This window comes from Macrobrachium rosenbergii, chromosome 44, assembly GCF_040412425.1.
Source record: "Macrobrachium rosenbergii isolate ZJJX-2024 chromosome 44, ASM4041242v1, whole genome shotgun sequence".
Taxonomy (NCBI): domain Eukaryota; kingdom Metazoa; phylum Arthropoda; class Malacostraca; order Decapoda; family Palaemonidae; genus Macrobrachium; species Macrobrachium rosenbergii.
The window spans coordinates 38,323,157-38,335,569 of NC_089784.1; the positions used below are offsets into that span (position 1 = coordinate 38,323,157).

Here is a 12,413-nt window from a genome sequence, read left to right on the forward strand (position 1 = left end):
GTAAATAAACAACCAGGACCCTAAAAACAAGAAAACATTACTTTGCTCGTATCGCGGGACATTGCAGGGCATACATGAGAACGGCGCTGCGGGCCCCCTTCAGGTAGCATTCCCTCAGTTCTTCTACCAAGTCGCTGACCACGAGGCGGAATCTGTGTGAGGAAAGAAAATGTGTGGTTGCGGCAAGCTTAATACGGTAGTATAAAATTATATTTGTTAATTTTTCGTAAATTTTAGTCAAGTTAAGTCAACTTTGATTAAATTCTGCTTGCAATAATTTTAAAAATGTAAAATATTTCTATTTTCTCTAATAAAAGATAAAAAAAAATTACAGTAGCAAGCTATACTTCTGCTGGTTAGTTGGAGCATAATAGTAAACATAGCTCTCATATAAACTCGAAGTGGAGGGACCGGGCAACGTTGGCAATATCCACAAAAATCTGTTGTACCCATGTTGACCTAAGCGGCAAATGCATAATTTACTTGATTAGTCAACCGAGGTAATACCAAACCACGACAGAAAAAATGCATTAAATTAGCAACCTCATCCTTACAAGACCTGTTGAGGACTGGAATGTTTACAAACTTTGGAAACACCCACTCCAACGCGAAAATGCGTATAATACGAAAAAATATTATATATGTATGTATGTATGTATATATATATATATATATATATATATATATATATATATATATATATATATATATAATGTGTATGTATACATGTATATGTGAGCGTACTTGCGTGTGTCTGCATACGAGTGAAGGAGTATAAATGCGTTGATTTGAGACTCGTATGAGTCACATTATGCTTATCTGTCAAAAAGCACATGACATTAAGGAAAGATGCAAGTGGTTTTGCTACACTGGTATTAATCTTGACTGGCGCCATAATGAGACCTATATTCTGTGAGAGTACTGCGAACATGAGTGAGCACTGAACTTTGCAGCATCCATGTGACAAGTTATGTGGTCAAGATCTCGATAGTGGATCCCCAGGCATAAAATGAAAGAAAGATGCGCACAGACAGCAAGCATCTCTCTCCTCGACGTTTTTATTGCTTTAAATATTCATCAGATGTAACCTACATGGCACTGTTTGACAATGTTTAAACAATGTAATGAGTAAAAGCATTCTAGGGCACCTGAATACTTTCTAACAAATAATTAGCCCAAAGTACATATGCTTTAAATGCCTAATGACGAATAGATATAATTATTTATTTTGATCACAGGTTTCATATTCTGCTTCGTATGATATTTTTACTACGAATGGCTCAGCATAATCAGGGAACAGAGCCAGAGAATGATGGTAATACTATTAATTTCCAAGACTCTTTACCAGAGACAATACAAAGAAATAAAACTGATCATAGCACTAGATCTAATTTGAACACTGAATCGACCCTGTTGAATAATGGATTAGTAGCCTCTCAAGATACAGAACAGATCATCATTAACTACTGAGATCCACTGACCAAAATGCAAGTAATACCTTAATTTTGATAAAGTTCTGTTTCTTTGTCAATAACTAACTATAATCCTCTTTTGCCATCTTCAATGAAATCAAAGTAGATCACATAGCCCACAAAATATGAGTGACCGGTAAAGCGCTCTAAAATAAGGCATCCTTTTTTAAATAATGTAACCGACAGACTTCTTAGCAATATATCGGTTATAATTTAAAGTAAAATGGACTATTATAATTTCTCTTTGAATTCACCATGAAGTTTAATATGGCACTCATAATAGCCTAGAATAAATATCCCAAAAATTAAACCAGATTTTTCCTTTTTCATTCTCGAGCAGCATTCCACCTTTCCCTCAGTTTAAAGACTGAATATTTGATTAATGACTATCACTTTTATGATCCTTATGACGTGCAAGATTAATCTGACTTTTTTTTACCGAAAGTAATGTGGTCATATAAGTTATCTCCTTTCTAATTTGTATTTGGTTTACTAAAAGAGCACAAAGTGAATTTTGAATCTGAAGCTTCAATAATAATAAAACAAAATTTAATTCCCACTGGCATGATAGCATTTCTTTCTCTAGGATGGGAGAATCTGCTTTGTTTGTAAGGGTAAATCTGGGGGGAGAGACGACAGCTTGTAAAGATTTATAGGAAAAACCAGAAGGTCAGTACATAGATCTGGATTGCTAAGTAAAATCTCTAATTGGATCAATTTTTTTATGTAACAAAGATGATCAGTAAAGGAAATTTAGTTAAATCAGATGCCGCAAACAATTGCGTATGTCACAAGAAGTATGAAGTATTTGAGCGGTCAGAAACACCCATCACCAGCACTGCTCCCAAAGGCTTTAATTCAGAGAAAAATCAAAAGACAAAAAAAAGATATGCTGGTTGCAAGCTTTGCGGAAACTTCCCCTCAACCAATGGACGAACCGAAAGCCTGGTGAGCTGTGGTGATAATTTGATAGTACAGGAAGCAGAACAGCATACGTTTGTCGTGTCACGATTCAAAGAGAAATAGGGCAACACTGAGACAGACTTTAGAGCTTGCAGTCCATATTGATGTTTCTTGCTAAACTTAAAGACTAATTTGAATGCTTTCAAAAACATAGGAAATATTTATCAAGGCTCGACACATACTGTATTATCAGGATTGTATGTCAATTTTATTACCATAGCAAAGTCCAAGGCGTGAATGAAGCAGGGTACAAGAAATTCCTTCTCAGGGCAAAATATGTTAACTAATGAACATTAGTCGAGTCTTTTTTTTCTTCATGAAAATCACAAGGAAGTGAAATTACATCTGATGTACATGAACGATGTGGTTCAGTTTCTATGATGTCTTTTTTGAGGTTGACCCTTTGGCACATTTAAAGAAAACAGACCGTGCGATCTTTCCATTATCAAAGATACCTATTGTGACGTACCGTTGAAAAGATCAAGTTTCACCCACAGAGTATGGATGGCATGAAGACAAAGGTATTCAGCAACCAAAGTGGTTCGACGGGCCGGCTTTACTCACAGATTTCTTTAAAATATACGTTCTTCAACATGCCCTATGGTTGTGTGATGGATACGATTCGGAGGGTAATATTACCCTCGTGAATTTGCATAAGTGCTTGCAGATAAACGCAGATACATATTAAATAAACTGATCACTAACCACTGCCCTTTATTGGTTTGGCTTGTAAAGTTCATCAAACACTTCCAAATCGTTTTATCACTGACAATTATTTTTTTCCTATCATGAACCTACAGGCTTACCTCTATGAAAACTCCTGCATAATGGGGGTCAAGGCTCACCTGATATTTCTCAGCACACTCTTGTCTACGTCCAGGGTCACTACCTTCAAAAGATTTGGTGGTGGTGTTGTCACTTGGTGATCTGCAATTCCTTCATTTAAGTACTGAAAGTACCTGGAATATTAACAGGTGTTAGTTCTATTACAAACACACACACACACACACACACACACACACACACACATATATATATATATATATATATATATATATATATATATATATATATATATATATATATATATATATTTCTTCTTCTTCTTCTTTCGACCTTATTAGTCCCACTGTATAGCAGGGTCGGCTGCTCAGTCAACTTTCTCCATCTGTTTCTATACCCTGCATCTGCTTCCTCCAGTCCTGCCTCACCCATATCCCTCCTCACCTCATTCATCCATCTGATCTGTTGACGCCCCACACTCTTCCTCCCATCACTGGCATGTTCTTAGCTCTCTTGATTGGTTGCACCTCCTCTCTTCTTATCACATGGCCATAGTATCTCAAATGAGCTTCCCTAGCCTTCTCCTTTACATTACACATACAACACATTCTTCTTATATCTTCCAATAGTGATATTCCAATAATCCATCTCACCATCCTCATCTTAGTTCTTTCCAGCAGTCCCTCCTCTTTCCTCTTAAGTGCCCAGGTTTCTGCCCCATATAATAGTACAGGCCTGATAACTGTCTTATAAATCTTCATTTTGAGCTTTAATGGCATTTTCTTGTCTAAAACAACTCCAGTTACTTCCTTCCATTTTCACCATGCTTCTTTCACTCTCTATCTCACTGCTTTCTCAGAACCTCCCTCCTCTGCTATTATTGATCCCAAGTAGTTAAACTCCTCATTCTGTTTTAGCACTGTACCATCTTCCACTTGAATGTTTACTCCTTCATTTCCTTCTCTACTACTAATCAATAGCAGTCTTTCCAATGTTCACTTTAAATCCTTTCCTTTCTAGGGCTCCTTTCCATGCTAAAAACTTTTCTTGCAGTTCTTCTTGTGTGTCTGCTATAATGACCAAATCATCAGCAACCATCAGATCCCACCGTTCATCGCTGTTCCTTAATTCTGATGTCAGTGTGTCTTGGACCCTCATACATCATCTTCACCAACCTTACCAACTTCTCTGGTAGTCCTCTCTTTCTCAAACACCAATTGCCTACTCTTCTTGGTACCCTGTCATACGCCTTTTCAAGATCGACATAACACAAGTGAACTTTCCAGTTTCCTTCTAGATTCTTCTCTTGGACTTGTCTTACTATAAAAATAGCATCCACTGTGCTCTTTCCTTTCATAAACTCAAACTGCTGCTTATGTATATCTATCAGCTCTCTCAACCTTCCTTCTACTATTGTTTCTAGTATCTTGAATACATGCTCCAAAAGCTTTATTCCTCTGTAGTTCCCACAGTTTAAGATGTCTCCTTTTTGTTTATACATTTTAATCATCCAACAATTGCTCCAGCCCCTTGGCATTTCCTCTACATCCCAGATCTTTTCCAGTAGTGTGTGCACCCACTCTTTACCTAGATTTCCCAATGCTTTAATCATTTCTGTTGTTACCTCTGACTTTCCTGTGGGTTTAATTACTTTGCCTTTCTTTATAGCATTTTCAACTTCTCTCTCTCTGATGTTTGCTATTGGTCCTTCTACTAAAGGAACATTTTCCAGTTCTTCACACTCATTCTCATTGTTTAATAGTTGTGAAAAACAGTCTTTCAATCTTCTCCTGACTTCCTCTTCCTCAATTAAGATATTTTCATTTTCATCTTTAATAATTCCTACCTCTCCTACATCCTGCCTGTCTTTTCTTTTCGCTTCTACAATTCTGTAGATTATCTTTTCTCCCTCTGGTGTTCCCATCTTCTCATACCACTCTCTCATGGCTTCTCCCTTTGCAATTGCTACCTTTCTCTTTGTTTCCCTCTTTGTCCGTCTATGCTCCTCTCTTGTTTGGTAGTTGTTATCTTCTTCCCACCCTTTTCTGGCTACACTCTTTTCCTTCACAGCTGTTTGAACTTAATTCTACCCATGTTTCTCTTTCCTGTTGTTGCTTATCACTTGTCCTCCCACACACCTCTGCTTCTGCTGGAACCACAATCCCTCTCATATCATCCCATATCTCTTCAGGTGGTTCTTTCATTCCATTTACATATCTCTCTTCTCTGGCTCTTTCCACTTTACTTCTGAACTCTTGCCTTCTCCCCCTTCGGCTTCCAAGTTTTAATCCTCCTACTCCTGGCTGGGGTTTTTCTTTTCCTTATTGCTTTCAGCCTAAAATCTGCCACTACCGGTTTATGCTGAGCTACGAAAGATTCATTTGGAATAACCTTACAATCCATAATGATTTTCTTGTCTTCCTTCCTAACCAAAGCATAATCAATTTGTGTCTCATTTTGTCCACTTTTTTTATGTTACCAGATGACTTCTCCTTTTCTCAAACTGTGTATTCAAGACTACCAGATTCATAGCTTCTGCTAATTCTAACAATCTTTCAGCTTCCTGGTTTCTTCTTCCAAAACCTCTTCCTCCATGTATCCCTTCAAAGCCATCAGAACTCTTACCTACATGGGCATTCATGTCCCCAGATAACACTAATTGTTCACTTCTTGGAACTCTTTCGACATATTCTTCTAATTTTCCTCCGAATTCCTCCTTCTCCTCTTCACTATATCCTTGTTGAGGGGCGTATGCTGAGGTGATATGCCATACTCTGCTGTCGTTCACAAACTTTAAGCCCATGAGCCTGTCTGATACACTGGACCTCTGTGATATTCTCCTGTAAATCTGGATGAAGAATAATTCCTACCTTATTTCTCCTTGTATCTTCCCCTGCGTAGTAAACTTTATATCCTTCTCCAAGCTTTCTTGCACTTTTCCCCTTTCCAGTTAGTCTCTTGTATACACAGAATCATAATTTTTCTTCTCTACATGACGTCAACCAACTCTCTTCCCTTTCCTGTGAGGTTTTAAGAGGTGCAAAAATAATGAGCAGGAGGACAGGTACTGCTTGTTTATTCAGAACGCAGGTTGCTTACAAAGCGCCGTGCGGATGTCACACAGAGAAATACAATACAATTTAGGTGACCCAAGGTCAATTACTCTCGGTAATAATTACAATGGATAAATACAAGTAATGTAAAAAGTAAGTTCACAAGAACTGACAAAACAACATTCTAACACATGTGCAAAGGAAGCAGATACAAATGAATTAGTAATAGATACACATTTACACAGGAAAAATATGGCTAATTTCGCTTGACCTGATCCTGTAGGAGTGATATCAAAGAAAACAGGTGGTTCACCATAGAAAACTCGCTCAGCGGGAACTTTACAAATACTCCCCCCCCCCAAAACGTGGGACGTCTGATTAATCTAGGTATCTGCTGGGCCGTTGGAGAGTGCCGCAGCTCCACGAAGTCAGCTGGGGGGTTCAGTGTGAGCGGGAGCGGCTGGCTGTGGCGCTGGCTGGTTGCTTTCGGGGGCAGCCACGAGACCTCATTTTTGGGGTGGCTCAGCTGCGGAGGTGATGGTTCTTGCGTAGGGTGCTGCATGGTATCGTCTGCTGTTTCCTCTGTTTCCTCCAACAGGGTGGGCTTGAGACGGTCGACCAACACCCAGTCGTCCTTCCCGTGTAGGGCGAGGCGGAATGCTTTGGTGTTCCTCTTGAGCACGCGGAAGGGCCCCTTGTAGGCCCTGGTTAGTGGAGGGCAGACGGTGTCGTCTCTGACGAAGACGTGGGTGGTGGAGGACAGGCCGGGAGGCGTGAAGGTTGTTGACCTATCGGTATACATCCGCTGGCAGGGGGCGAACTTCCTGACTATGTCGCGGAGCCTCTGGACTGACGGGTTGTGACGATCTCCCATGATGAGTTCGCCCAGGACCACGAGGGGCTCCCCGTAGATTTTCTCTGCTGCGGACGGGTCGCCGTTGGCTCTGGGGGCGGTTCTCAGTCTGAGGAGGACCCAAGGCAGCTGGTACTTCCAATCCTCGGTGGTGCAGTGGGCCATGAGGGACACCTTCAGGGACCTGTGGAATCTCTCCACCAATCAGTTGGCTGCGGGGTTGTAAGCGGTGGTGGTGTGGTGAGAGGTCCCCAGCAGGCGTGCCAGGGCGGACCACAGCTCGGACAGGAAGGCCAGGCCCCTGTCGGTGGTTATGTGGTCCGGGACACCGAACCGGCTGATCCAGCTGGAGAGGAGGGCCTCGGCGCACGCACTGGCGGTAGCTTCCTGCATGGGCGTCACTTCAGGCCACCTGGTTGAGCGGTCGACGATTGTCAGGAGGTATCTGGCCCCGCCTGATGGGGGAAGGGGGCCTACCACGTCTGTGTGTATGTGTCCAAACCGCCTCCACGGCTGGGGAAACTCACCTACCCCTGTCTCGGTGTGACCCCCTATCTTGCTGGTTTGGCACCGGATGCACTGTCTCGCCCAGGCCCTCGCGTCCTTCTGCATACCGTGCCAGATGAACTTCTCTGCCAGCAGTTTGGCCGTCGTCCTGCTGGAGGGGTGGGACAGCCTGTGGATGACACTGAACACCAGACGGTGGCGGGAGGCGGGTACCAGAGGGCGAGGCTGGCCGGTGCTTACGTCGCACAGCAGTTTTGGCCCCCCGGGGGTGAGGGGCACGTCCTTCCACTTGAGGGACGTGGTGGCGGTGCGGTAGGCTGGAGTCTCTGGAGCAGTGGTCTGCTTCCGGGCGAGGTCCTCATAGTTGATCCCGGGGAGGTACTTGATTGTGCATGTGAACTCCGCGATGGCTGCAAGATGCCGCTGCTGCCTGGAAGACCATGCGTCCCCCTGCTTTGTGAAGGCGTGGACCAGCGGCTGGTGAACAGTCCAGATTGTGAAGGGCGTACCCTCCAGGAGGAACTTGAAGTGACATACTGCCCAATACACTGCACAGAGTTCCCTGTCGAAGGTGCTATAGCGGGCCTCCACGCGGCTGAACTTTTTGCTGAAGAAGGCGATGGGCTGGGGGGCTCCGGCGACGATCTGCTCCAGGACGGCCCCACAGGCAATGTTGCTGGCGTCCGTCGTCAACTGGAGGGGGGCGTTGGGGTCCTGGTGGGCCAAGGCGGTTGCCTCGGTGAGGGCGGCATTCGTCAGGGAGAAGGCTTGCTGCTGGTCAGGTCCCCAAACTGAGGACTTGGGTTGGCCCTTCAGGATCTCCGTCAGGGGGGCCATGGTGTGTGCGACTCCGGGGATGAACCTTCTGTAGTAGCTGACCATCCCGAGGAATTCTTATACGGCCTTGACGGAGGTAGGGGTGGGGAACCTGGTGACGGCTGCGACCTTTGATGCGAGTGGACGGACACCCTCCGGGGATATCTCATGGCCCAGGAAGTCAGCTTTTTCGACGCCGAAGGTGCATTTGTCAAACCTGACGACGAGGCTGTTCTCTTGCAGGCGCTGCAGGACCACCTGGATGTGTCGCAGGTGCTCTTTGGGGGATCTGGAAAGCATTAGAATATCGTCCACATAACAGACGCAGAAGTTCAAGTCCCCTAGGATGCTGTCCATCAGCCTCTGGAAGGTTGCCCCCGCGTTCCTCAGGCCGAAGGTGGAGAAGGCGAAGACGTAGGACCTGAAGGGCATGATGATGGCGGTTTTGGGGATATCCTCTGGAGCAACTGGTACCTGGAAGTAAGATTTCAAAAGGTCTAGTTTGGAGAAAGATCTTGCATGTTTGGTAGGGGGTAGAGATCTGGTTCGGTTGTGAGGTTGAACCACCTGTAATCGCCGCAGGGTCTCCAGGAGCCATCCGGTTTCTGCACCATGTGGAGGGGAGAGGCCCACGGGCTAGAGGCCTTCTTGCATATGCCCATCTGCTCCATCTCGGCAAAAGCATCCATGGCCTCCTGAAGGCGCGGAGGGGGAAGCCTCTGGAACTTTGCGTGTGTTGGGGGGCCCTTTGTCTTAGTGTGGTGGTAGATTCCATGCTTTGCCAGTGCCCTGGGTACCTGGCGCAGTTCGGGCTTGAAAATGTCGGGAACTCCTTCAGCAGCTGGGCATACTGGTGTGGGACGATGGAGCAGATGGTAGGCACGCTGGGTCCCAGCTCCAGGGGGACGGACTGGCAGGAGTCAGTGTCTAATAGACACGTGTGACCGACGTCGACTGCCAGCCCGAAGTGGGCAAGGAAATCCGTGCCCAGGAGTGGGGTCCTCACGTCTGCGACAAGGATGGAGATCGACAGGAGCCTGGTGCTGTAAGAGAGGATGGGGGACCCGTTGGCAGCCGTCAGGAAGGCAGCCGGTCTGGCGGGCGTTTGTGGTCCTCTCAGGATGGCGGGATCACTGATCGAACGGCCCCTGTGTCGACCAACATCATCCTGCCGGAGACGGTGTTGCGGACGTAGAAGCCTAATGGTTTTGGGCTCCTGGGTTCCTCTGTTGCCATGGCAGCCTGTCTGTTGGCTGCCACCTCCTCCGTTTTTTGGATGGGCAAAAGAGCAGGGGGGTTGGCAGTTCCGGGCATCCTTGCCATACCACTGGTGGGTTTTTCTTGTGGTGGTATGCTGGCCGTCTCCTGATGACACCACTTATCTCCTCCTCCGCGTTATCTTCCAGCTGGAAGGAACTGATGGGGTGTGTGGGAGTGGAAGCCCGCTTCGCTGCCCTTGCGGAGTCCGTCAGCCGCTGCGCCGTCCTGATCAGGTCCTTGAGCAGCATTGTGTAAGGGTCGAGGATCTGGGTTCAGACCTCCAGGAGGAGCTGACGGAGGAGGATCTCCCTTGATAGGCTAATCCAACTCTCTACCGTTGCTGTCCGTCTCGGGAAGGGTGAGGAGGTCCTGGATCACGCCCCAAGTCTCCAGGATGTTCTGGTCATGCCTAGGGTTGCTGACGAGGTCAAGGGCGTGGGCGGCCCTCTCGGAGACCGGCAGGGAGCAGGTCTCGACGAGAGGGTTTTTAGATGCTGGTAGGTGACGGGGCGTGCGGCAGACACCCACGGGGCGAGCTTCCTGTAGACCTCCTCCGGGAGGGCGTTGATCACGGCGTCGGCTTGCAGCACTTAATCAGTAAGTCCCGCCAGTCTGAACTGCCCCTCGACCCTGTAGAGCCATGATGATGGGTTGCTGTGCGTGAAGGGTTACAGCTTTATGGCGAGGGCAGATTTAGTCTGATCCGTCAGGCTGGGCAGCGCGCGGGGCGCAGGTAGCGGCGTGGAGGAGCATGTGAGCCTTGGCACGGGGGAGGGAGCGGGCTGGTCGTGCACGCGGGAGATATCTGAGTCCGCGAAGTTCGTGGTTAACTGTATGTGGGAGGGAATGTCCACATCCATACTCACTATTGTTTTCTTACTTGGAGTGGGTTACTTGCGTCAATACGCACTTGGGAGCGCGCCGTTGGGTCCGCTAATGATGCTGGTGATTTGCCGACGAGAGTCAGTACACCCAAACGCTGGTTAAAGTGCTGTGTTTAGTCCGTTAGTGGCGTGGGGTAGTTCATGGAGCCAAAACTAGGTCGCTGTATGAGTCCGCTAATGGCTCCGGGAACCACTCCAGGGTCACCACTTTAAGAGGTGCAAAATAATGAGCAGGAGGACAGGTACTGCTTGTTTATTCAGAACGCAGGTTGCTTATAAAGCGCCGTGCGGACGTCACACAGAGGAATACAATAGAACTTAGGTGACCCGAAGTCAATTACTCTCGGTAATAATTACAATGGATAAATACAAGTAATGTAAAAAGTAAGTTCACAAGAATTGACATAACATTCTAACACATGTGCAAAGGAAGTAGATACAAATGAATTAGTAATAGATACATATTTACACAGGAAAAATATGGCTAATTTCGCTTGACCCAATCCTGTTGGAGCGATATCGAAGAAAACGGGTGGTTCACCATAGAAAACCCGCTCAGCGGGGACTTTACAAGGCTACCAACATTCCAATTTCCAATTCTCAGCTTTCCTTTCTTTTTCCAGTCCTTTCTCCTCACTAACTTCTTTAGCCGCAGTTGTGACTTCTGCCATGCCTTTGCATATTTCTCACTGCTGTCAGGGGGCACTGCAGCACGTCACTTATGGGGTATGCCCTAGCCCTGTTGCATTCTATCATTGACTCGAGATTCATTATTTAGCTTTTACCACTGTTTTCATACTCGGCTGGCTAGAACAGGCAGCAACTCTCCCCATTTATCCGGGCTTAGACCGGCAGCAAGTTGGACTGGGTTGTCGCCCCACTGGCTGGGTTATATATATATATATATATATATATATATATATATATATATATATATATATATATATATATATATATATATATATATATATATATAAATATATAAAGCAATACAAGCTAAGAATCGATGTTACCATGGTGAGGATGGAATTATCATTTTGATAAGAGATGAACATATCTCTTATTGTGAGTTCTAATGTGTCTCGCTGCTAACTATACATCATTGTATGTGTCATTGTGACTTGGCAGTGTTGTCTATGAGAAAGTCTTAGAAAGACGTGAGTTTAGCCTTTTTAAAAGTGAAGGCAATCTTTTGAAAGATTGATATAATCTTTAAACATTGAAGTTGCTATTGGTATATTTCCATTTTTGCATATTTCATTCTTATACGTCTGTGTTATCATATTACTATAATTTTATAATTACTGTGTTACAAAGTTTTGTGCTGGTGATTACTTAGCATTTTGTTAGTGCATACTTATTATTGAGATTTCAGAAAATATGTATGTGGATTCCAGTCAGTAACATTTTGGTGAACATTTGTGGAGTTTGATTAATCAGGTATATGTTTAAAACTTGAGTGATAGTTAGTGGTTTGAATCTTACTTAACCAAATTGCTTTCTTAATAAAGTAAATCTTACACTGTTGTCAATTAATAGTAAATCTTTTGAGATTGTGAACTCTACATATTACTTTTGAACTTAGAAATAAATTTGTTTGTTTAAAGTCTTAAAGCTCAGCATTTCATTTGACCACCAGTAATTAGAGAAATTAATGAATGTGTACAAGGTAAGTGATGTATCTGTTTGTTCACCTGAGACTTATCTAGGTAAAATAGAACCAGAGAAACAGTTATAGTGTTTGTTGAAGTGATACCCATTTTCCACTAATCTGGATATAACTTATTAATTGTTACCTCACCCATAACTTGATAAAGTTACA

The 12,413-nt window shown here is 44.7% G+C and overlaps 1 protein-coding gene across 1 annotated transcript in view; it reads right to left on the reverse strand.

The window, feature by feature from the left end:
* LOC136829594 (dynein axonemal heavy chain 3-like) overlaps positions 1 to 12,413 on the reverse strand; it is a 162,758-nt gene that overhangs the window by 141,441 nt on the left and 8,904 nt on the right. Inside the window, exons 5-6 of the mRNA XM_067088440.1 lie at positions 3,281 to 3,394; positions 42 to 152 (exon numbers count right to left, since the gene is read on the reverse strand). Of these exons, the coding sequence (XP_066944541.1) occupies positions 42 to 152; positions 3,281 to 3,394 (225 nt within the window). The remainder of the gene's footprint in view (positions 1 to 41; positions 153 to 3,280; positions 3,395 to 12,413) is intronic.